This window comes from Borostomias antarcticus, assembly GCF_949987555.1.
Source record: "Borostomias antarcticus genome assembly, chromosome: 2".
NCBI lineage: Eukaryota > Metazoa > Chordata > Actinopteri > Stomiiformes > Stomiidae > Borostomias > Borostomias antarcticus.
Genome location: NC_140235.1, coordinates 19,491,693 through 19,517,144, shown reverse-complemented (window position 1 = coordinate 19,517,144; position 25,452 = coordinate 19,491,693). Strand labels below are relative to the sequence as shown.

The window sequence follows — 25,452 nt, the reverse complement described above, 5'->3', positions numbered from 1 at the left end:
ACGACTTCATAGCGTTCAAACTGTCTGAAAGCGTGGCATTCTGGATAAATGTAAACAAGCCAATATGGTAAAAGCTTGAGATTTGGCACATTGTCAGAGCTGGCAAGCTAAACATTGTATGCCTAATTTCGCTATGCTAAGAAATCGTACGTTACATTTTATTTATTGACATCATCGACTTTTCGCCGTTTGCATGGTCACGTTCAGGTTTACCTTAATGTTAGCTAGCTAGCACTGGCTATCTCTTGTCAACATATTTGGGCATCATTACATACACATAGCAGGTTGTAGTGCATAATCGTTTGTATTATTTTGATTACAACGTAAAAATTTACTTTACGTTGCCCTAAAGTTATCTTTGTCGCCATACCCATGGGGGCTGCCATCTTGCTTAGAGGGCTGTGTGACGTCAGAGACGTCAACTGGGAGTACATCGATCTGTACGAGTTCACGGGTGGGAAGTTACGGGTATGACTGCCATTCCAGAGCATTTTCACTTGTAGGAGGTAGGAAAAACACGAGTTACGGGTTGCCTGGAACGCGCCATAAGTTCCCCGCATCCGAAAGTTTTTGGGATGGTATACGGTGGTACGGGGTGTCCCTAATACATCCATGGGGGGTGTCCACCAGGGTGCGGATTGCAGAAACCGGAGTCATTTTTCCACAATAGTGTAAAGGCGGCTTCGGAGTGTGTGTACTTATTCCTTTTCTCCATTTACCTTTTTCATGCTAAACCATCACGTCTTTATGTCCACAGACGATTTTGCAGACGAGGAGGAAGTACAGTCTTTTGGATACAAGAGATTCGGTGAGTAAAGACACGGAATCTGTCTCCCACTCTACTGTACACCATATCACTCTCTGATAGTTTACAGCCTGGCCAGCAAGAGACAGAGAGAGTGTGTGTGTGTGTGTGTGTGTGTGTGTGTGTGTGTGAGAGAGAGAGAGAGAGAGAGAGAAAGATGTGGGTGTGGGTGTTTGTGAGAGTGTGTGCGTCAGAACAGACACCAGGCAGTCGGAACCATGTCTCCTTGCAGCCTCCGGGTGACGGGGTCACTGATGTGTTCCCTCCTTGGACACCGCAGGGTTAAACAGAGCAGCTAACTGTGGCTGACAGCCTGGACTGTTCAGCCCACCGCAGGCCTCAGAACTGAACAGGCACAGCTTGAGAGGTCAAGAGGACAATGATTCATAAACACACACTCACTCATTCACTGAGAGACGCGCACAGTCACGCACACACATGCACACACACGCACACAGGCACAGGGTGAGACAGTGAGAGAGAAACACACTCTGGCCCTCTCCTGGGAGACAGACAGAAGGCTCCATCATTGTATTGTTGACCCAAGTAGTGATGAGGGAGCCTCTCTGTCTCTCTCTCCGGAGGGGCTCCAGTCCAGCTCCAGCATGACTCACCGCACACACACACACACACACACACACACACACACACACACACACACACACACACACACACACACACACACAGTTGGGCCCAGGTCCCTGGCCAGGATGCAGAGCAGGCTGCTCTCGTCTGTTTATCCCGGCCCCAGCGGAGACCGACTCCAACTGTGTTAAGACACCATCCCCCTCATCAAAGTGTCACCCGAGAGGAAGCATCCTGTTTGTCTTTTTGTGAGAGTGCGGCACGAGCGAGCGAGAGAGAGAGAGGGACTGCTGGGAGCCCCCGTTCTCGGGCTACTCTAGAGCAGCGCCGTGGAACGGGGCCAATGCCGGCTTTTCTTTCAACTTTATTTAAATGAACTCTGTGTGGAAGTGGACGAGCGGAGAGTCGGGGGAGGGGAGGGGGTTGGGGGTTTTGGGGGGGGGGGGGGCAGGGCAGTGAGGCTGAACTCTGAGTGTTGGGGGCCCTGGGAGGAGAGGAGCCCCACGGCAGCTGGACCGGGCCGCTCCAGAGGCCTGACGCCAGCGGACCGATTGTGCAAGAGAGAGAGAGAGAGCTGCGGCCGCGCAGAGAGCGCACGCCGGCACGCACGGTTCCTCCTCGTTATTCAAGCGCTCGCGTTTAGGGCTTTTGTACTCTCTCGAGAGGATAACCATGTGTTTCTCTCTCTGCATAGGCGCAGTTTAAAGGATACACATTCTCAATGCGCCAGAATGTACCGGAAAAGCTTTGTGCTCCATCATTCGTGGCTTGCAGCTCCTTCGTGGAAATGCTACCAGACTTAGTGGAGATATTTGTCTAGACAGGGCCAGCTGGCTTCAAGGGGCCGGGCGACTTGGCATATTCCCCCCCAGGTCCAGCCCTGAGGTGGGAAGATCGACCAGTAGAGCTTGGTGTTGTCGGCTGAGTGGCTGTGGCGATGGTTCTGGTGCTACAAACACCTGGTTCTTTTTGTGAACTTATTGAACTGTCTCAACTCCCAAGTGGTTTATCGGACTGCACTTCCGGTCCTTTGTCCATGACTGATATAATTGTGTAACTCCAAACATTGTGGGAGCGTTAGCTAGCCCGCGCCCGCTAGCGCTTCAGTCTTCTTAGGAAATGTAGGCTAATCTGAACGGCATATAAGAGTGCGCACGGAGCACTCAGCCAGACCATTCTTCCTCGTGGGAGTCCCTCGGGACAAGATGGCGGCGTGTTTCCCGGAGCAGAGTGAACTCAGCTTTACCCCGGGCCTTCTAGAGAGCCGGGGATGGGTGCACTGAATACTAAAGGTGTAATATCAACACACATGTCTGACTAACACTCTGTGACCACATGTTGAAATGTGTTTATGTGCTTTTGGTGGAGTCTCTGCAATTGCTGACACATGTGCAGAGTCACCAGGGTAGGCATTTAGTTTAGCCGAGTGCCAGAACGAGCTTAGCGCATATGGCCTTGGGTTTATATACCCAGATACATATTAAACAGATTGCAGTGGTTCTACTCCCTCTCTGTCTCACTCACTTTCATACACATGGCTGATCATGTACTCACACGCACGCACACACACACACGGACGCGGAGTGAATTCGTATGGTTATCCCATCTGTTTCCCTGCCAAATTGAAGCTCAAAATTACCTCACCGGTGCTCAAGGTTTGGACATATTTATTTTTCTGTGGGGGGTTGACATAGGTGACAAGGTCATTAGAATATGAAAAAACTCAAAGCCTTAAAAGTTAAAAGTCTGGATGAAGGAGAGATGTCGTTGGCCTTCCCTCCCCACCGTGCTGGGCATCAGCTAGCTCCACATCTGCTATGGCCAAGTGGGGGATATGGATGAGTGAGACAGGGAGTGCTTTTCATTACAGGGCTTTCATGTACATCTCCAGGTAGTAGACTGGACCGCTTAGTGCACAAACTGAGGGGATTGTTCTGAGGAGGCTCTCGTGGAAGGTGTACCCAGGGGATGCTAAGCTATGGGAGCTCTGGGAGTGCCTTCTCCTCTTCTCCTCCTCTGCTCGTCTCCTCCAACATCCCTCCCACACATCTGAGTCAGGAGGGGTGGGCCAGGCACTCTGCGGCCGGTGTAGAACCCAGAGTGTGCTGATCTGTTTCCTGCACTTGTTATGGTTTCCCGGCGAGGGTCTGGTACATTCCTTGATCAAGAACCTGGGGTCGGTGCCCGGACCCAGCTGTGTCAGCACCGCCAACCTTGCTGCTCCGTCCAACGGGCCTCACTGGCAGGGAATGAAGTCGGAACATATCACTTCTCCCTAAACTCTTCTCAAACTTCTCAACTGGTGATTCACTCCCCTCGCCACCTTTCCCAGCCTCCAGTTTCGGCACCTCGCTTGAAATAAAATCTGCACACAAAAAAACCCCATCTCTTATGTTTGACCTTCAATGAGACATGAACGCGGATATTTGACGGAATCTTTCATGTGGCTCCGCGCTATGCAGTGTTCGGTAGTGTTATAAAGTGGAATGCACTTAATGTGGCTTTCTTACTACATATCTGTAAGTTGTGGTGTCTCCTAACACCCCCACGTGTTCTGTTACTTTAACATTCCACAGCATGGTTTTGATTAGCCATTCTTGTTGCACTGTTCACTGTAGAAGGGTGCCTTAAATGGGCTTAAATTGCTGTCTAGGTTTCATTTGGACTAAGGAGACCCTGGCTCTCACTCTGGATTAGTTTCTCCTTTAACATGCGTTTGTTTTCTTTGTCTGTTATTCTCTCCCGTTCCTCTAATTATCCCTCCTTCCGCAGGCTAACGCTTGATTGTGCTTTGGCTGCTATCAGGCCATTCTGAGATCATGTGTTTTCATTTCATTTTTCTCTGGCTGTTGTCGTCCTGTTGGTGCTATCCCCTAACCAAACTCTGACTCTATCATGACCCTATGGCGTTCACTGCTGAAACAGGGTTATGAGGGTGCCTTGAGCGAGGGCGTGAACCTCACTTAACCTGACCTGGCGGTGAACGTGTGGGGTCAGCCACCTGGGTGCCTCCCGCTAAGCTGGGGAGAGAGAGAGAGAGAGAGATGGGAGAGAGAGAGAGAGATGGGAGAGAGAGAGAGAGAGATGGGAGAGAGAGAGAGAGGGAGAGAGAGAGAGAGGGAGAGAGAGAGAGAGATGGGAAAGTGCTTATCGGTGTCACCCAGGGACAGGGCTGCAAACCTCAGACTCAAGCCAGTAAAACTCTCCTCCAGACCCGAGAGAGGACAGGAGAGCTGAAAGAAGCAGCGAGAAAGAGAGTGAAGGAAGAATGGAGGAAATTCAGACGCACACAGAGAAACAGGGAGAGAGTGGATGTTTTGTCAGGGACGGGGGTGGGGGGGGGGGGGGGGGACCACCATAAATCTTCTCCAGCAATACCGAAGCATAAAATGTAAAACCAGCAGTATTACACAGAACAGGACGCATTCTTCAAACAGTCTATGAGAGCAGCATTCTAGCATGGCTAACATATCCTGTCTGCTCTGGGAGAAGGGAGGTCTCCGGTCAGCCAGTATGTACCTTTCAGTGGAACTTGAAACTTTTGGTCACGAGGGCAAGACTTCTTGGTCCAAGTGAACTGTACTGTAAACTGCGCTATTATTGTTTTGAATATGAACATTCCATGAAATGGTCAATAAACTCAGGCTGTTAAGCACGGTTCAGATAGCAACAGTCGAGATGAGATGTTTTCGAATGCCAGTCTCGTCCTAAGTCTTTCCATAAGAAGTCAAATTTTTAAAACTCCAGTTTTATAAGTTCCAAATAAGCACTTCCAAAACAATGAATTTCCGCTGAGGATTTCTTAAAAGCTTCACGGCGGTTGAATCCAAGCTGAACCGTAACCTCTCAGGGGGGACATGCCGTGATATACACACCCTGGCCTGTCCTCTGCTGACTAGCTGGGAGGAATCCCACACCAGCCGAGACACAGGGAGATAGAGAGAGAGAGATAATGCCGAAAGAGGAGGATGAGCAAGAAGAACAAGCCGGGGTGGTGAGAGAGGAGGAGAGAGGGGGAGTGGTAGGGCTGGGAGGAGGGAGGGGGGATTCTCATCCCCGGGGAGAGGAAGGGAGGGGAGAGGAAGAGGGAAGAAAAGGTGGAGGAGAACCAGACTGCTGAAAGACAAGAGCAGGAAGAGGGGATGGATAGGTTTGGAGGAGGGAAAGAGGAGATAAGACTGTCCAAGATCCAGTTACTCTGTCAATGTGTGTGTGTGTGTGTGTGTGTGTGTGTGTGTGTGTGTGTGTGTGTGTGTGTGTGTGTGCGTGTGTGTGTGTGTGTGTGTGTGTGTGTGTGTGTGCATGTATGTGTGTGTGTGTGTGAGTGAGTGTGTTCCAACACACTGGAAGACAGATGTGGGAGACAGGGATTTTAACAATGAAATCCAGCTGGACATTGTGTTTATTTGCAGTAGGAGCTGTGGATGGTGTTGTCATTCACCTGTTCTGCACTCTCTCTCTCTCTCTCACACACACACACGCACACACACACACACACACACACACACACACACACACACACACACACACAGGCCATGAAACCATGAAATGTTAATAGTTCTCACAGCCTCTTTCCTGAATACACACACTAGGATTATGACAAGAAATAATAATTGCACTTATTTTGCCTTATAGGCCTATTGTAATTGAGATGTGATTAACTGCAGGGCCACTTTCATATAAAATAAGGTGATTCTCGGTGCAGCACCAATCGCTCTATACTGTTTGCACAGTATATGTGCTTCCATCGATGGGTTACTAGAGCTGAAAAAGCTCCATTCTCCACTCCCTGGAGGTGATCATGGAGGAATTTTTGAGGACATTTTAAATCTGTTTAAAACATGATTAATATATTGATGACTGAATTCTATCCTTCATTTTTATATATCGGCCTACAACTATTACCGCTCTTGTTCTGTATATTTTCCATGTGCTTAATAATAAAAATTGTTTTTTATGTATACAAGGGGATGGAAATTGATTGCATTGTGGGAAAAAATATTGCAATACTCTGCTGTATTGATTTTTTCACAACCCTAATCAAGTTGTTGCTGCTAACAGCTCAGCCTTTCCTCACTATCATAGGGCACATCTGTCAAACTGTAGCTAGATATGTCACATCTGCACATCTATAATATAGCTCGATGGCTAGCCTGTTTTCAGACATCATCCAACTCAAAGCAACAACTGTGACAAATCTAGAAAGCTTGCAACCAAGCTGCAACACTGCAGTTAACGTTAGCGCCACTAACAATAACAGCTCAGCTCCCAGTGAAATTCAATGTGTCCGGAAAGTACAGTACTCACACCCCTTCACTTTTTCCACATTTTGTTATGTTACAGCCTTATTCCAAAATTGATAACTTTTTTTTTTTTAATTAAAAAAACAACTGAAATATCACATGTACTCAGTATTGTCATATCACATGTACAAGTATTCAGAACCTTTACTCGTACAAAGTACTTTAAACTAGTACTTTGTTGAGGCACCTTTGGCCATGATTAGATGAGTGATTACTGTAGTTGATTGGAGTCCACCTGTGGTAAATGCAATTGATTGGACATGATTTGGAAAGGCACACACTTGTCTACTGTACTGTACTGGTCTACTGTACTGTATGTAAAATAGTACTAGCCCACAGTAGACAGTGCATGTGAGAGACAAAACCAAACCATGAAGTCGAGGAAATTGTCCGTAAACCTCCGAGACATTTGGGAAAGGGTACAAAAAAAAACCTGCTATATTGGTGGTCGAAGAATACTTTGGCCTCCATCATTCTTACTGTAAGTGGAAGAGGTTTGGAACTACCAGGACTCTTCCTGGAGCTTGCCGCCCGGAAAAACTGAGTAATCGGGGGAGAAGGGCCTCCGTGACCAAGAGTCCAATGGTCAGTCTGACAGAGCTCCAGTGTTCCTCTGTGGAGATGGGAGAACCTTCCAGAAGGACAACCATCTCTGCAGCACTCCTCAAGTCAGGCCGTTATGGTAGAGTGGCCAGACGGAAGCTTCTCCTCAGTAAAAGGCACATGACAGCCTGCTTTGAGTTTGCCAAAAGGCACCTTAATGACTCTCAGAAACAAGATTCTCTGGTCATATACCAAAATTGAACTCTTTGGCCTGAATGCCAAGCATCACGTCTTGAGGAAACCAGGCAAAGCTCTCGATCTACCGGTCTATCTTCGTCCCCACCCTCACCTATGGTCATGAAGGATGGGTCATGACCGAAAGAGTGAGATCACGGATACAAGCGGCCGAAATGAGTTTTCTCCAGGCTGGGGTCTCCCTGAGAGATCGGGCGAGAAGTTCAGTCATCCGGGAGAGTCTCGGAGTAGAGCCGCTGCTCCTTTGCGTCGAAAGGAGCCATTGAGGTGGTTCGGGCATCTAGTGAGGATGCCTCCTGGGCGCCTCCCTAGGGAGGTGTTCCAGGCGTGTCCGGCTGGGAGGAGGCCGCGGGGTAGACCCAGGACCAGGTGGCGGGATTACATCTCCGCACTGGTCTGGGAGCGGCTAAAGATTCCCCAGGCAGAGCTGGTTGATGCTGCTAGGGAAAGGGATGTCTGGGGCCCCCTGCTGGAACTGCTGCCTCCGTGACCCGACCCCGGATAAGCGGATGAAGATGGATGGATGGATTAACATCTCTGGAAAGACCTGAAAATAGCTTCTTTTTTTTATTTTTATGAAATTCTATTTTATACATTTAATTTAGGATTTTATCCCATTTTCACTCAATTTAGTTACCAGTTAACCCTGACCTAGTGTCCAGTTACCCCCTACTAACTGTTGAGGATTCATCACACAGCCCGGCCAGTTAGCAAAACAAAGGGGAGAGACAACTCCTTGACTATCTCAGCTCGCAACCGTAATTCTGACACCAGACAGGGTTGCTGTTGTGTGACGAACCCTCAAGCCAAGATTAAATTAACCACCCTCTGGGAGTGGCGGCCCAATAGGCCACTCCCTCTGGGATCCGGCCATACTCGGATCTGAAGAGACCGCTGGTCGATGGTGGGCAGCTGCAGGGGCTATAACAGGAAATTTAAATGTAGCCTAGTTGGGGAAAAAAACATAAAATTCAATTCTAGATCTTGCAGCATGATCTTGGTTAAAACAACCCGATTTAATGCAAATTCAGTTGAATTCAACTTCACTGTGCATTCCTCCATCACATTCCTTCATTTGCATTATTTCATCACATACACAGCTGATTTCTAGCATCATGCATTCTAAGAGGGTTGTAGAATCCATTAAAGTTCTACTCAATAATAGATTAAGTCAAACATGTCATTTTAAACATTTGAATTAGAAATGTTTGCCTGCATGTCTACTATGACAGAACAAAATTTGTATATTTATGGCTGTACAGTATATGACAAGCTAAATACAGTTGGTCTAAATAGCCCCAAAATTCCCAGTTTATTCACATTAATTCCTGTTAATTCCCATGGAAGGTTTGCAACTTTGAATATTCCCGGGATTCTGCAACCCTAGTAGTAGCTAGCCTTGACCATGAGAAAGTTGCCAGAGCTTTTTGGACGCTTTCTATCTATATATTTTCTAGATAAAAGGTTGGTTTATTGTAAGTTGTCAGCCAATAATTAAGATTGCCAAAACTGTAGAGTTATCTTCCAACCACAAAAAAAAAAGAAAAAAAAAAGAGTTATCTTTCAACCTGAGTGAAGTTGCTCGCAGCACACTCAATGGAATGCCTGTGATTCCCGACAGCGTGAGCTCCTGTGAATCCCGACAGCGTGAGCTCCTGTGATTCCTGACAGCGTCAGCTCCTGTGATTCCTCAGACAGCGTGAGCTCCTGTGATTCCTGACAGCTTCAGCTCCTGTGATTCCTCAGACAGCGTGAGCTCCTGTGATTCCTCAGACAGCGCGAGCTCCTGTGATTCCTGACAGCGTGAGCTCCTGTGATTCCTGACAGCGTGAGCTCCTGTGATTCCTGATAGCGTGAGCTCCTGTGATTCCTGACAGCGTGAGCTCCTGTGATTCCTGACAGCGTGAGCTCCTGTGATTCCTCAGACAGCGTGAGCTCCTGTGATTCCTCAGACAGCGTGAGCTCCTGTGATTCCTGACAGCGTGAGCTCCTGTGATTCCTGACAGCGTCAGCTCCTGTGATTCCTGACAGCGTCAGCTCCTGTGATTCCTGACAGCGTGAGCTCCTGTGATTCCTGACAGCGTGAGCTCCTGTGATTCCTGACAGCGTGAGCTCCTGTGATTCCTGACAGCGTGAGCTCCTGTGATTTGTCAGCACGCCACAGCGCACTCAACACAAATTCCTGTGATGTGTAGCGCTCACATGCTGACTAGAGACGTTTAAAACCAAGAGTTTGTGATTTTAATGCAGCAGGCGACTCAAAGGAATTTGAACAACGGCCTTTCCCAATTAGTACAGTATATATCGCAGAGGCTAAAATCGCATGAATAATTAATTTATGATAAATTATGCAGCCCTTGAACACACACATATCCACAACCTGCAGACAGCAGCTCCAGACAGAAACTAAACTTGACAAACTTATCACACAGCCATAACTCATCCCATCGATTTGGAATCTTATCTCACAGACATAACTTGGCCAAAGAGCCAAGGGGAAAATGGCAGGAGATCACACAGGAATGATTTATCTTTTTGTACAATCTTCCTCCAATGGCCTTATGGGTAGTGGAGACTGAAGACAAGTCCCTTATTTACACACAGAGATCAAAATCGGTAAAATATAACAACACAATGGAAAACAAAAAAACAAAAAAATGCAGGTATGTAGATGTATTCAATGATTTGGCCAACTTTTTTTTGTTCCAGAAACAACACATCCCTTGAGGAGGACTCTTCTCTCCTGCTCTTTTATCAGAGTCAGACTGGAGAGACGGTGTGAATCCAGGCATCAGAGTGTGGGTTTCTGCCAGAGTTACACATGTGCTTGTGTTTAGCTAATTTTCATTCCTCCACCCTGTGATCCTCTGTGTGTGTGCGAGCGACTCTCTGCTTCACCTGAGGAAAACCAGCAGCCTTCTCACCCCCCCCCCCCCCCCCCCCCCCCCCCGCCTTCAAACTACCCCCAACGTCCCCCAACCTCCTCCCACCCCAACCCCCAGTCACTCTTCCCCAGCTCCAGCTACACCCCCATAACCCCCACGTGTCCTTGTAGTGACCCACATCCTCATGCTGCAGGTGTCTTTCTGCAAGCTCAGGGTCAGCGAGGCCTCCTTTGTGGAGCGTTTTACAGGCGTTTTCAAGCAGGGGGTCTGAATCACTGGTCCAAAAATGAACCCTTAGAATAGCAGAGAGATGGAAGCCATGCCAGGACACCTTTGAGGGCTGTATTACTCTTGGCAGGGGTGTATCGCCCTTTGTTCTGTGGATGCTTGTGCTATACGTAAGAGACCACATAAAGTACCCCTCAGCGAAAGGTATATCATGTGTGTGTGTGTGTGTGTGTGTGTGTGTGTGTGTGTGTGTGTGTGTGTGTGTGTGTGTGTGGGTTCGTGCGTGGACCTCATGCACCAAAAACTCACACATGTTAATGATGAATTGGGGGATTCTAATTTCGACTCTTAATAAAAACCCGGAATCTGCTTTGCAGAGTCTGAAAACATTAATGAAAGAAAAGAGCTCAGACTCCGTGAGCGGCCAAGATCAACCCCGCTGCTTCCTGGTTTGAAAAACAGAAAAACAGAGCTGAGTAGATGTGGAGAGGAGATGTGTTTCTGGTCCAGATCCCTGTCAAAGCCATAATGACTTTCACATTTTCAGATGTGGCTACGCTGCAGATGGAGGGAATTCACTGTTATGTTTTCCTTTCTTGCACACTTCCCTGAGCGCGACGAGCTGGCATGGTCTCTGTGTTTGTTCCACTGAAGAAGTGTAATGTATATCAAGTGTGGATTATGGTAATGATGATATTGACGGGGGGAAATAATCTGCCAGAAGGATCCAGTTAGATCCCTACCTCCTCAGAAGGGCGCCAGAGGGGTCTGTTTGAGGATCGTACCAGGGGGACGGCACCTCTGCCTTCTGAGAGAAAGACGTTTCACTTTTTGAGTCCATCTTACGACATACGGTGTGCAAATGCTTTGTTCGCGGGGCAGTGTTGGTGATGAGTGTTTTCCAGTAAGCAGTGTTTACGCTGTGTGAATCATCAGCTCAGATGTCTGGCCGTCGGCGTCGGCTCTCGTCTGATTGGTTAGAGGCAGCTCTGGCAGTGTTTTGATTGATTTAGGGTAGGAAGAGCGTGCCGCTCTTTTGTCTAGCATGTGTCTGTCTGTTCCGGTATTGGCAGACGCACACACAGACGCTCTTCCTGTCCAAACACAGCAGTGGATGGCCCACTGTCATGGAGACTGACAGACCGCACCCCCTCATTCCAACCACAGATGTGGTGGTCGGCCACCCATGAGCAACTCCAACACCCACGATGCAACAGGCAGACAGGCTCTATTGTTACATCGCTCAGAATGCTGGCCGTTGGCGTTCATGCCTGCGTGCTTTCCTGCACATGTTGATCTGTTGCTGTTGGAAGTTGATCAGGTTTGGTAAAAAAAAAAAAAAAAATACAGATATTTGTGTAATGTATCATCCGGCGTGCGGTTTCCTTCCATTAAAACATATCCATATGGGATTGAGCTACCAGACAGTTCAAAGACGCTATTCTAATCCGCGTTCTAATCTATGAAAGATGGATTTTGACTTTCCTGCTAAAAGGTAGTATAAACGCTGATCTGTCAGTAGAAGTCTTTACTTTCAGATTAACATCTTGAAGGTCTGGCGTTCAGATGCTGTGCTCCGTGAGTGTTTCCAGTGTTGTGCATCTCTCACAGATGAACGTTGAAAACTAGACAGGCTAAAATCACCATTCATCTTCCTAGACCTCATCTTGTAAAAAGCCACACTGGAATCAGAGTGACACAACTAGGTATTATCGCTTAACCTTAAAACCCATAAATCACAGAGCGGTTGAATCCAGGGTGACCATAAGCCTTGAACACCTGACCACAACCAAGCACCACAGCGGCTGAAATCAGAGAGTTGGCAACACCAGCTCTCTGCTGAGGCTGAGTGTCTGTTCTCTAAAGAAACTACAATATGGCTCCCAACACGGCCTGTTTCCTCAGCAGGCTCCAGTGGGCAGCTCAGTAGAAGAGACTTGTGGCCAAGGGACTGATGAGTTTGGCTGATGGGGGCCTGGGCAGTAAAACCTCCGGGCCATTGTGTCTCTCCCAATCCACTTCCTGTTCACCAGACCAAGAATCTGCTCCACACTTTTATGGCCTCCTGGTTTTATCTGGTCCACTTTATTCAGCCCTGAAGTAGACCAGGTGGACGTCCAGTAAAAGAAACGAAGGGCATAACTGTAGATGATAACTTTACTTTGTAGTGGTTGTTCTGGCAACAGTGTTACAGGCTCTTAGATGCAATATCAGCCGCAAAAGTGTACTCAAACCTTTATTGTAACCAAGGATACTGCCTGTGTGTGTGTGTGTGTGTGTGTATGTGTGTGTGTGTGTGTGTGTGTGTGTGTGTCTGTGTGTGTGTATGTATATGTGTGGGTGCGTGTGTGTGCATGTGTGTGACTAGGTAAATGTAAGTAGAACCTCATGGCTGCTGTGAAGTTAAATCACTGTTGGCAGAGTGGAGCTGAGTTTGCTCTCCATCCACTCACGCACACACACAACTTACACAGCATGATAGTCACGCACATGTCCACCGTACACCCCAATGTACACTTGTCTAACCCTCAAATATCACCGATAGTTGTTTCAAGACACAGAGACGGTTGGGCTGGAGCTAGGCTCAGCTAGCTAGCTTGGGGTGGGACTGGGAGTAGGGTTGGGGTTTAGGGTTAGGGGCATGTGATGGGGCTGGGGATAGGGATAGGGTCGGGCTAGCGTGGGGCCGGAGCTGAGCACACCTCTCCTTTATGGGGATGAGCTTAGCCTGAGCATGTGAGTCGTCACGTTGCGCTGGTGGGCGGATGGAGTGTGTGTGTGTGTGTGTGGGGGGGGGGGGCATCGGCATGTTGTTTATGGCATACGAGGATGTAAACGTGAACTTTTTTGGCGCAGATTGAAACACTCAAGGCTAACCAGACCCCTGGATATGGCCCATAGTTACTGTTTGGAGGCAGGGAGCTGGGGGTGAGAATGACGAGAGAGAGAGAGAGAGAGACAGAGAGAGAGAGAGAGATAATGTAAGATGTTATTCCCCATGTAAGTCCCCAATATGGGCGCCACAGAAGTTCCTAACCACAGAAACCAGTCAGAAAAGGGCATGCCTCAAATACCAGGTCATGGTTTATTTTCTCAGCTGTGCATCAGAGGGAAAATGTCCCCCTCGTTTGTTTTGTTTCCCTTTCTTCCAACAAGTTACATCTTGTTATTTATTTACGTTTGACTCGCTGCCCCTGCCGCCCTGTCACTGGGGGGCTTTGTAGTGACAGACTCTTTTTGATTAGCACAAGGGAGCCAATAGGGGATGGGACCCCAGGAGGACCGAGACCAATGAGAACAGTTGGTTTCAGGAACTGCCGGTTTCCAACCATTAACACAACATGACGCTGAGCGTACAGAGACTGAATGAGGTTCTGGAAGGCAGTGTGGTGGTTGAGAGAGAGAGAGAGAGGGGGGTGGTGGTGTGAATGAATCCCTTTTTCTGCCAAACATCTCAGTCCCGAAAAATGCTGACGGGAAAGAAATGACTAACCTTTTCTCCCTTCAGCGTTTGAGACGATGCAGAATTGAATATGAATTTGCTGCTCAGACCGCTGCACCTTTTCATCCCTGCAGATCAACGGCCTTGTAAAGCTGTCTTGGTTTGTTAGTGTTAGTGTAAGTGTTAGTATTGTCATCATGTTAGTGTTAGTGTAAGTGTTAGTATTGTCATCAAGACGTCCCATGATCCCTTTTTAGTTGCTTTTGCTGACATTTTCTTCTGCATATTGTTCGAATGATAGTGTATCAAATTCACAATGCCTATGGTGGTCATTAACTATTGGACCACACGCATTCACACACGCACACACACGTGCACAAACACGGTGAGAGACAGCAATGTTGGGGGTGCTTAAACCCCTTGTTTTGCTTTGTAACTAAACCTCAAGTCAGTCCCTGGGCCCCAAATCCCCTAGCTGGGCCGCTGCACCCGCCCTCCCCTCCCTCCCGCTCCATTGTTGATGGAGTTTTCTGGAAGGATGACCAGGGCTTGTGTAACCGCTGCTGCAAAAGGCTGAGTGTGTGCAGACCCATGCGGGGGCCCCCAGTCAGGGGACGGGGAGGACGGGGGGGGCCAGGACGCCGAATCACTACCCCCAGCCCAACGCCATGTAAAACTCTCTCTGCCATCCCCGACGATGTCCCAGGATGAGAAAGAGAGAGAGACAGAGAGAGAGAGAGGGAGAGAGAGAGAGAGACCTCTCTCTCCCTCTCCTTGTCTCCCGCTCTCTCGTTCTCATCCTAGGACATCGTCACAGATTGTTGGGCGTCTTTGACATGGCTTTCCGATCAGTCCCAATAGATTTCAGGGGTCTTCACGCTCCCTTGGGAGATTGCAGTCTGACACCATGTGAAATGTCTTCACGCTAGGGCTGCACGATTATGACAAAAGATAATAATTGCGATTATTTGCTTCAAAATGGTAATTGCGATTAATAATTGCGATTAATATTAGGCTACATATATAATATTAATATATAATAACAATAATAATGCTCCCAAATCACGGACGTTGATCCCTTTCTTGCTATTAACTCACTGACCTCGTTTTCGCTCATTTTTTCACTACTCACGGCTGCAGGTAGGCTACTCTTGTCTTGTGACACTGGTCTTGACCTAGTGCTATCTCTCTTCTCAGTGAAATTGCTGAGCACAGCGGACTCAGCGGGAACGCATGTGATTGGTCAGACAGCATAAGCGCCTGTGATTCGTCCGTGTCCTAGCCCACTCAATTCAAAGCAAAATGATTAATCACATTAAGTGCGGCCTTTTGCGATTAGTTAATCGCGGAGGTCATAATCGCGATTTCGATTAATTCACAATTAATTGTGCAGCCCTACTTCACGCTATGTCCTCGGTCGCCCTCCTTGAACGATATTATGCCTGGGGCCGCACAGTCCCCAGGAGGTCAAAGGTGAAGACACCAGACACCTGCGCCCGAGTTTATGATGTCGCAGAACAGGTCAGGCGGAGAGAGCGAGCTCTGCCGACACCGAGCGTATCGCCGTCTTCGCCCTCTTCTCCGACCGTCTACGAGGCGTCTGTCGCACGCGGAAATGCAGTTGTCCCCGTGGCCGTTTGGCTCGCTCCAGCTCTACTCGAAAGTTTGTGGAATCTGCTGTCACCGCTACATCCGCTCTGCTCTCTCTCTCTCTCTCTCTCTCTCTCTCTCTCTCCACCTCCCTCCACATCGCTCCCCACATCCGTCTTTTTGTCCTCCCTTACCCCCTCTTCGTTCCTCCCTTCCAGTTTCTTGTCCCATTCTCCTTCCCCCGTCATATCTCATCTTTGGCCTCTTCCCTTCCGCCACCCCCGCCCGCCCGCCCCCCTCGTTCTCCTCCTCGCTCCCATCCTCAGCCCCCCGCCTGCCCCCTCTCCTCCTCCCTCCGCCAAACCTACCCCCCCCCCCGCCCCCCCCTCTCCTCCTTGCTCCGAACCTCCCCCGCCCGCCCCCACCACCCCCTCTCCTCCTCGCTCCGAACCTCCCCCGCCTGCCCCCCCTCTCCTCCTCGCTCCGAACCTCCCCGGCCACCCCCGCCCGCCCCCCCCCTCTCCTCCTCGCTCCGAACCTCCGCCGCCACCCCCGCCCACCCGCCCCCTCTCCTCCTCACTCCAAACCTCCTCCACCCCGCCCGCCCGTCCGCCTGCCCCCCCCTCTCCTCCTCGCTCCGAACCTCCCCCACCACCCCCGCCCGCCCCCCCACCCCCCTTCTCCTCCTCGCTCCGACCCTCCCGCGTCACCCCCGCCTGTCTCGCGCGGCGCGGCCGTATGGTTTCCATCAGGCGTAATGAAAGAGATGGAGCCTTAAAACAGACCACACATGGCGGGTGGGGAGTGCGTCAGTCCCCCCCCTCCACCAGGGCCCCCAGGAGCCGTCCATGAACCCGGGGCCCCACTTGGCCCCGCCCTCCGGGATGAGGTCATTGGCAGGTATTGGGGCTCTATGTGAGCGCAGTGGGCATGTTTTCGATCAGATCCAGGCTGTTTAACAGCCAAGCCATTAGACGGACTTCCATACAGCCGGGGCCTCCACTGTGGAAGCTGGAGCTCAGCTCGGGTGGATGTCGGATGGCCGGATTGTTGTGCGCGCTCAGTGTCGAGGCCCGGTTTTGGAGCCCGGGCGTAGAGTTGAACTTTGCAGCTGGACCAAGTGGTTCCTGGTCCCCATGTTCGCAGAGCAGGGTCCCGGCATCCCTGGGAAACAGTGCTAGGTGTCTGGAGGGCGGTGATATAGCTCCACAATCACATTTACATACGTTGCTAATGCACAAATGCAAAGTATGCACAGATTGCTCACAAACACACATACACATACACACACACACATCTAACCATGCTCGTATGTGCATGCACCCCCCCCCCCCACACACACACACACACACACACTATACGTGTACATAATTTGATTCAGTCTCTTTACTATGCCTAGGAGCCAGTGAGAAGCAGAGCACTATGAGTCATTCAATGACAAGTCCTCCCATTGCAAGTAGTAAAAGATCTTGGCTTGGATTACAGTTTATCAAAAGAACTTATTAAACTTCTAATTTGTGTTTGTGGTAACGAGGGACACATGGACTGAGGGGTTGCAGCTATTTTAATCCCTCTGTAAACAATCAAAATGCCTAGCATGACTTGCAAAACAAATTTCACAATCTGAACGACTTGCTATTGTCTTCCTCCCAACCCAAGTGGTAACCGAGCGACTGTCCATTGTGTTAGTGTGCCCTGGACGTCCTGCGCTGCTCTCTCCGAGGGCTCCAGCAACATCCAGAGATCCAGTTTCCCGTAACAATGCTCTGATTGCCCTCTGGGTTTAGCTGTGAGCTGAGTCCTGGTTCCCGGACGGGGGTTTGAGTGTGTTAGGCGGGGCAAGGCTCCAACACACACTGTGCCTGACCTCAGCTCCCTCGGCCCCATGCTGTCATCCGTTACTATAGCGGCCACGCTGCTATTTACCGTAAATAAACCGTGTATTTTCATGAACTGGCCGGCCTTGCATCTCAGATCTGCTCTACCCGTGCCCGTTGGACTTCATTTTTGGCTATTCAGGAGACAATTAATGGTATTGGGGAGTGTATGTGGGGGGGGGGGAGGGGCGCTCAAAATAATGAGGTTTAGGAAGGATTAGGTTTCGAGAAATCAAGATGTTTCTCAGCGGTTGAGCTCGGACGCACAGTCGCGGAGGTAAACGTTGTCAGGATGTCGCATCAAACTCGGTGGCGTCTAAGGAACAATGGCGCGTATTGTCCATCCGAGAAAACTACAAAGACCAGAGGCGCTAGGATAAGAAAAAGCGATTGTCTGTGCTATTCTTGTTGTGGGAAAGTGATTTGTGTTTAGCTGCATCACTGTATTCTGCTGTGAGCAGTAAAAATGCTTTGTGCGGTCTGCGGTTTTGACATCCTGGCTGTTGGGTGTTTTGTGGTCATGGTGGACAGGGGCTGAAGCGTGTTTGACCGTTGCCAATGAGGGGAGGGTTCAGAAATCACTGTTCAGTCGAATGAAAGGAGTCCGGGTAAAAGAACCACCAAACGCAGTCGATTCCAGACTGTAGTTAAACTGTGAACAAGGTGGTTGGAATTCACTGGTGTTTCCACTTTCCTGCGTGTATCCTACGGTATTCTCCCCGAAGAACTTACAATAATTTTTAGTATACGGGCTCGGTTTCATAGAGGAAAACGTCGTCTCACGCTATAATAATCCCAGACTGACGCGGACCAGAGTAGCGCACATTAGCAACAATCACACACAAAACAAAACTCAGCCCCAGAGCCCCGGGGACATCTCAGCAGTCTGTCATGACTGCCGAGAATTATGACTGATCACAGACTTACACAGACCTGAGTAGGCCTACATTAAACAGACCTGAGTAGGCCTACATTAGTGATCATTACACTAAAGACCAAAAGACCGATATGAAAAGAGATCTTGCGCATTATGCCTCTTCTTTCTATTATGGTTGAGGCAAGATTGTTCGCTAAAGTTAGTTTGTATATCGTCTCCGTCCATCTGTCATGATCTGGCCACGGTGACTGGAAACAGAAGGATCCAGAGACTTCATATCCCAGGCGTTTCCTTCCTTTCCTTTCCTTCGTTTCCTTCCGTTTCCTAACCCTAATGCCTGGGCCCTGGTTTCCCATGGAGAGTGTTTGCCGACCTGACTTTGATATGGCGCGGTCAGAAGGGTCCGGCATCTGTCCCTCGTTGTCGTGGTGTCCTCAGACCCAGTACCCATCCAGGATGTGACCTGCTGGGAGGCAAGCAACCAGGTCCCGTTCTCAACAGCTCTATCAGGACGTTGGGTCGCGACCCCAAACCGGCTCTGGGACAGCTTATTGTGTAGCAGCAAAACACAGGGGCCCAACAGAACACAGCTGTCTCAGATAATGTCCTATGCTCCGGTCTGATCTCTATCTCTCTTTCTCCCTCTCTCTTTCTCCCTCCCTCTCTCTCTCTCTCTCTCTGGGAGACAGAGTTGTGTTGTTGCGGCTGTGTTGTTGTGTTGCTTGCCATGTTTGTGTTTTGCCAGGTGTCCTCCACCCCCCCCCCCCCCCCAAACTGTTTATTCACACGGCTCCTCGCATATTTACTACATGACAAATGAGTTTCAGCTTCTTGTCTGTATTAGGGCACTGCCTGCGTCATTCCCTACAGAACATTTTGATGCTGTTAAGTTCAATTGAGTTAAACTGATTTATATACAATGTCAATGTGTTTAGATAGGACACCATGTTCTGGCCCAGGCTTTGTGATTATTCAGGGCTGGCGTTCCGATAGGCTCGCTTAGCAATGGAAGCATGCATTCGTTTCGTACTCTAAACACATGTCAACAATTACAAAATGTTTCAGGAGCTCTGAAATCTGCTGATCTGTAAAAGCGAACCACCGAGTGAGGTAGAGTTTGGAGAGTTTGCCCTCTGCTAAAAGGGGTGTTGCACCCTAAAACAACATCGGGTAAATAAAAAATCTGAGCCCCACAAAGATATAGATGATTGTGATTCCCCTGACTGGACTCGCTCCATGTAAGCAAAATCATTTTCACAGACTCCGCACTTCCGGGGGCTGTTCTGGCGCGAAGTAATGCAGTCTGGGTAGGGGGTGGTGGGGGGGGGGGGGCTCGGTATGATTGACAGCTAACTGAACATGGAACAAAGTTGGAAGATTTTACGGATGAGGATGACATTTATGATTCCCGGGATATTCGGGGCTATTTGTCTGGGCCTGAATTTACAGATTAAATCAGGCAAACCGGAGAAGAATGAGAGGCTTTGGCGAGTGAAGTCACCCCCCTCCTCCGACCTCCCCCCTGGCCGGCCAGGATCCCCGCTCACACGTCTCTGTCACTGAGATGATCCACAGACCTGTCGTGCGGAATCCCAGGACATGAGAAGATTTCAAGCCGACACAGGTGATGACAGCGTAGGCTACCAAATACAGATGGCTATCTTCTACTCACCCAAGCCTACGCTGCACAGCAATCACCCCTTCACCCCCTTTCTCTGTTTTTATTCAATCCCCTAGGCTAGCATACAGTCATATACGGCTCAACCAGGAAGTGGGTGCTTGTACATAACATACCTGTATGTGGGCTGTATCTATAGGCTCAGGAACCATGGTTAATTCTATCGATGGCGAGGCTCAGGCCTCTTCTGATCACCTTCTCTTTATTTTTCACACCTGTTTTTTTTTTTTAGGTCTGACTACATGTGCATGACAGCTTTCCTAGGGTTTCTCTCGCTCGCTCATGTTAGCCAGATCAGATGCCCCAGGGCATGTTCACCAGGGGTGAGTTCGGCCCTGACGGAATGAAACGGAAATGGTGGTGCGTTGAACACCCTATGTGTTACACAAGCATTGCACCTATGGCAGCTGAGGAGATATGGTAGGGTTTATATATCAGTCTGCTGATTGGGTAACACCTCTGACACACCCACCAAGTGAGACCTCAAAGGCCTACCTAAACCTACCTCAAAGGCCGTGGCACACCGTTTCACACCGAGGAAACATGTCGTTCAACCTGGAAACCGTAGCAAAACGGCACACACCATTTTCAAATTGAACTCTACACTCTACAAACAACCCTTGAGGCAGGTTGATTATCTTAGTCTTTCAAAGCCATCTATAACCATGAACTTCAGTTTCTTCAGCTTACTCCTCAAACATGCCAATTTCCTGAATTTGTTTATGTTTATTGTAAACAAGAGACATAGTTACAATGTGCTGAGAGGCTACAAAATCGTAGAATGCAATAGGCCTACTCCAATTTTCAGAGTGGTGTGTTTGAGGTGTTTTCTGGGTAACGCAGCCTTCCTCGCGCAAAACTGGCCCAGCGATTTTGAAGTGGTATTCTTGGCAGGCGTGGGGACTCGTTAAGAGCTTTTAAGGAGTCCGCCGGGGCCCCTTTAAAGCGGGCCGGTTCTAGACCCGGGGCATGGACCAGGTGCTGGGGGCATAGGTGAGTCACTCTCAGGTAGGGGAGTGGCCACGGAGCCAGCAGCGTACAGATGTGGTCACAGGGTGTGCAGGTGCTGGCGTTCAGGTCTACCGTATCCCCCACCTCTCTCTCGCTCACTCAACCTTTCTTACTCTCCAGTTCCTTTCAGCTCCTCTCTCTCTCTCTCCCTCTCTCTCTGTTTAACCCTCTCGCTTGCTTCTCCCTCTTTCTCTCTCTCTCTCTCTCTCTCTCTCTCTCTCTCTTTCTCTCTCTCTCTCTCTCTCTTTAGCAGCTGACCTTGCTCAATAATACATCTGGCGTTTCACAGAAGAATGCACGAAACCGCGCCATGCTTCCGCAGCAGTATGCTATGCTAGCGATCTGCGCAGCTCTGTGCGGGTTGCGGAGGAGGAAGCGCGGCGTTGGTCATGGCGGGCCGAGGACACCGCCGTCGGGCTGCAGCCGGTGGGAGGGTTGAGTCATCCAGGTCGACAGAGAGCGGAGACCTTGGGTGCCGTGTAAAGGGGGGGGGGGATCTGTCTGCATAACACGTCACGTCCATGCCGCGGCCTCTCCTTTCCGGTAAATCGCATCATCACTGAAGCCGGCAGGGAGGTCTGAGTTCCACCAGCTGGAGCGAGAGTGTTAAACTGGCGTGGACCCGGGCCCACAACAAGCGCTACAGATCCCCTGGCATCTACAGCGAGAGTGGAGCAGTTAGCCCCGGCGTCCAGGGCCCGGGTCCCAGTCCCACCCTAGAGCTGCGTTAAAAACTCACTAACTGACCAGGGCCTGTGTTATAATTGGCTAAGATATTCCCCGAGTAGCTCCAAGCACTTTAAACGATACGGTTGGCAAAAAAGTTGCGGTCCGGAACAGACCCAAGGTTACTACACACCAGCGATATTAGATGTTCCGTTTTCTCCCTGTAATGGCAGGCACTTTTATTCCTCTTGAACATTTCCAGGGTCTATACATCTGGAAGCGTCTGCCACCGGGCGTTTGGGTTCGATTGGATAGTTTATGCGTTCTTCGCACACGAAGAACACATCACTGTAGCAGGCACAGGCAGTTGGCAGTAGTGTTGCCATGGAAATTTCCATGTCCAGGAGAGCTCTCGCTCTCTAAGCAGGCGGGGGCTGGCAGGGGGAGTTTTGTTTCAGGTACATGAAAACCAGGACCCCCCCCTCCACACACACCACCCCGTCCCCCAACCTTCCACTTCCTGAAATCTAATGAAGTACAGCTGGGTTCCCATCAATGCTGCGGATCTCGCCACTCGCCTGTCAGGAAAGATATCCTCCGAAATCCAAAGAAATATTCCTGGAAGATGTAAGAGAATACCTGGGTTTCTATGCCCCGTTAGCGTCCCTCTTGATTAGCGGTTTTGAACCCATGGTTTGGATCAGTGTGTTGGTCGCAAAGCTGCAGACCCCCTAAACAAATGCATTTTGAAGTTATTTTTCTAAACCATTTTTTATTCTCTATTCACGGTATATACGGTAGGCCTTTTGTACTGTACAGTGTTCCTACTGCCAGTGTGCCCTGTTTGAAACACAGAAGGGTTTGTTTATCCTGCAGCACAAGGAAGATTTCTGTGCATATATATATATATATATATATATATATATATATATATATATATATATATATATATAGGCTATATATAATGTATGTGTGTGTGTGTGTGTGTGTGTGTGTGTGTGTGTATGTGTTGTGTATCTTTAAGATGTTGCTGAGTGAGTGACTACCCTCGGGTAAATAAGCATGTCACGGAAAGTAAACAACGCTGTATGTGTGTGTGTGTGGGGGGCTTGTTTTCCTGTCCCACCGCCACCCTGCTTACCCCTCCTCACCCCCCCCCCCCCCCCCCCCCCCGGACCCTCTGGGGATCGCAGGGCCCTTTAATGTGGCCTGCAGGGTGTTTGTCCAGATGTGAGGGGCTTGGAGCTCCGTAGAGACGCAGACCCCGAGCCCACGCCGTGGCTCTGCTCTGCCCACACAGCCCTGCTGGCTCGTCTGGGGCCGGCCAACCACCGGGGCCAGATTAGAGCGCCTACCACAATATTTTTCGTCATCAGATTCTGTGAATGTTGTGGTTTTGGTTTTTGGTACACCATTACCTTTTGCTGCTTAAATGGATCTTACTGTTCTGCCTATATCCACAAGTGAATATTATTAGAGGCTTTTCCCACAGAAACGTCCAAAGAACACTTTTAGGTTCTTCATGTCAACTTTTTTTCTCACTAAGAATTTATATAAACAGTTTGTGTGTGTTTTTACCGTGACTGTTGTTGCGGTGTGTGGTGGTCGTGAACCTGTCTGTCTCCTCTGTGCAGGGATCCAGGAGGGCACCCAGTGCTCCAAATGTAAGAATGAGTGGGCCCTGAAGACCTCCATCGGCCTGCTCTACCTGCTCTGCACTCTGCTCACCATCGCCGTGGCTGTGCTCGGCTACAAGGGTACGGCTGTGCTATCATATCTACAGTATCTGCCTGTCTGTCTGTCTGTCTGTCTGTCTGTCTGTCTGTCTGTCTGTCTGTCTGTCTGTCTGTCTGTCTGTCTGTCTGTCTGTCTGTCTATCTATCTACCTATCTATCTACCTATCTATCTATCTATCTATCTATCTATCTATCTATCTATCTATCTATCTATCTATCTATCTATCTATCTAATCTAATCTAATCTAATCTAATCTAATCTAAGGCAGCACTCCCCCAAAAAAACACCTGGGTCACTTGGTATTGGAAATCCTTTGAAATGTAGCTTGAATCTGCTAGGAGTGTCAGTAAAGTATTTGAAATGATTTCAAGTAGTATTCTGACCCAGGTCTGTAGGATTCCTCTTCTGTTATCGTTCTAACATGAATGCTGCCTAAGTACAGTGCATTCATTTTCATTTCCTTCTTAGCCATTTCCTCCATGGTAAGATTTATGGCCGCCTTGGTTCAACATCATTCATGTCCTCTCCTTCAGCACATGGACATAGTATTTCACCATAGTCAAAGTCATACGGTTGGCTGAGAGCCAGGGTGTCTAAACACTGCGTGGGGTCCCACTCCACATCCTGCCAGGAAATAAGATCACGCCACATGAGCACATCGGGTCTGTTTGCATTGGGAGGCATCCTCTCTGGTGCTGCCGGTGTGTGTGTGTGTGTGTATGTGTGTGTGTGTGTGTGTGTGTGTGTGTGTGTGTGTGTGTGTGTGTGTGTGTGTGTGTGTGTGTGTGCACGTGTGTGCACGCCTGAATGTTTGTCTTTGTCAGTTTTTGGGCGTGTGTGTTTTCTGTGCGTGTGTGTGTCTGGTGTGTCGCATGTTGGAGCTAACTCCCCGGTGACCTCTTGCAGTTTGCCCAACCGTGACACCAACGATGTTGGGCAACGTTTTATTGTTATTAATTAAGGGCAGTGAGAGAGTCATGGAAACTATGAGCAAAGACCATCACACTCTCTCTCGGTAACTAAAACAAGACCGTGTCACATTAGCCTATTCACATTAGCCTACGAGTCAACCACCACCTCCCTCGCTGCTTCCTGGGTCTGTCTGTCACCCCTATTGTGTGTGTGGGGGTACTCAATTCACCCTGACTCGGGACTCTAAAACCTCCTCTCCGTTTATTTAACCAACACCCCCTCAGCTCACACCTCTGCGGACCGACCTGTGGCTTTGTGGAGCTCCGCACTTCCTGCTCCGCTCGGCTCCGACATATTTTCCAGCTCGGGAAAACCGTCCTGACGCGGCTTCGAAGGCCGAACTCAATATGTCGTAATTGGCCTTAAACATTCCCATATGTGTCCGTAGAGAGAGCACGCGTGCGTGTTCCTGTTCAGGGCGCCTCGCGAGGACGTCGGCTGGACGTCGAGAGGTTGTCGGGGGACCTTCTGTTACCTTAAGGGTGATGTCCCTTGCGCTGGCACACGCGGACCGAGGGCCATCCTCCACTCTTCTCCTCTTCTCCCAACTCCACTCCACTCCACTCCACTCCACTCCACTCCACTCCTCTCCTCTCCTCTCCTCTCCTCTCCTCTCCTCTCCTCTCCTCTCCTCTCCTCTCCTCTCCTCTCCTCTCCTCTCCTCTCCTCTCCTCTCCTCTCCTCTCCTCTCCTCTCCACTCCACTCCACTCCACTCCTTTCCCCTCCACTCCTCTCCTCTCCACTCCGCTCCTCTCCGGCTACAAACACCGCACAGTGTGTTTTCATGCAGCACTAATGAATCCCAGATGAGCCGTGCACTCTGCTGCGCAACTCTAGCCGAACCCGCTGCAAAATTGGGTTTTTACTGGCACCACCGGTCCCGTCCAGGGAGGCACAGCTCGGCCTAAACACGGCTCTCTGGTCCTGACGGAGTCAGGGGGTCAGCGGAGAAAGACCCCGGCGCTCTCGGTGCGCTCTGCCCCGCGGGCCCGAGCGT

General features: G+C 49.6%; 1 protein-coding gene across 1 annotated transcript in view; it reads left to right on the top strand.

The window, feature by feature from the left end:
• Positions 1-747: 747 nt before the first annotated feature.
• Positions 748-25,452, top strand: part of LOC311329649 (collectin-12-like) — a gene marked incomplete at its 5' end in the record, with an annotated part of 34,333 nt that continues 9,628 nt past the window's right edge. Inside the window, 2 exons of the mRNA XM_084461539.1 lie at positions 748-808; positions 23,380-23,502. Of these exons, the coding sequence (XP_084317665.1) occupies positions 748-808; positions 23,380-23,502 (184 nt within the window). The remainder of the gene's footprint in view (positions 809-23,379; positions 23,503-25,452) is intronic.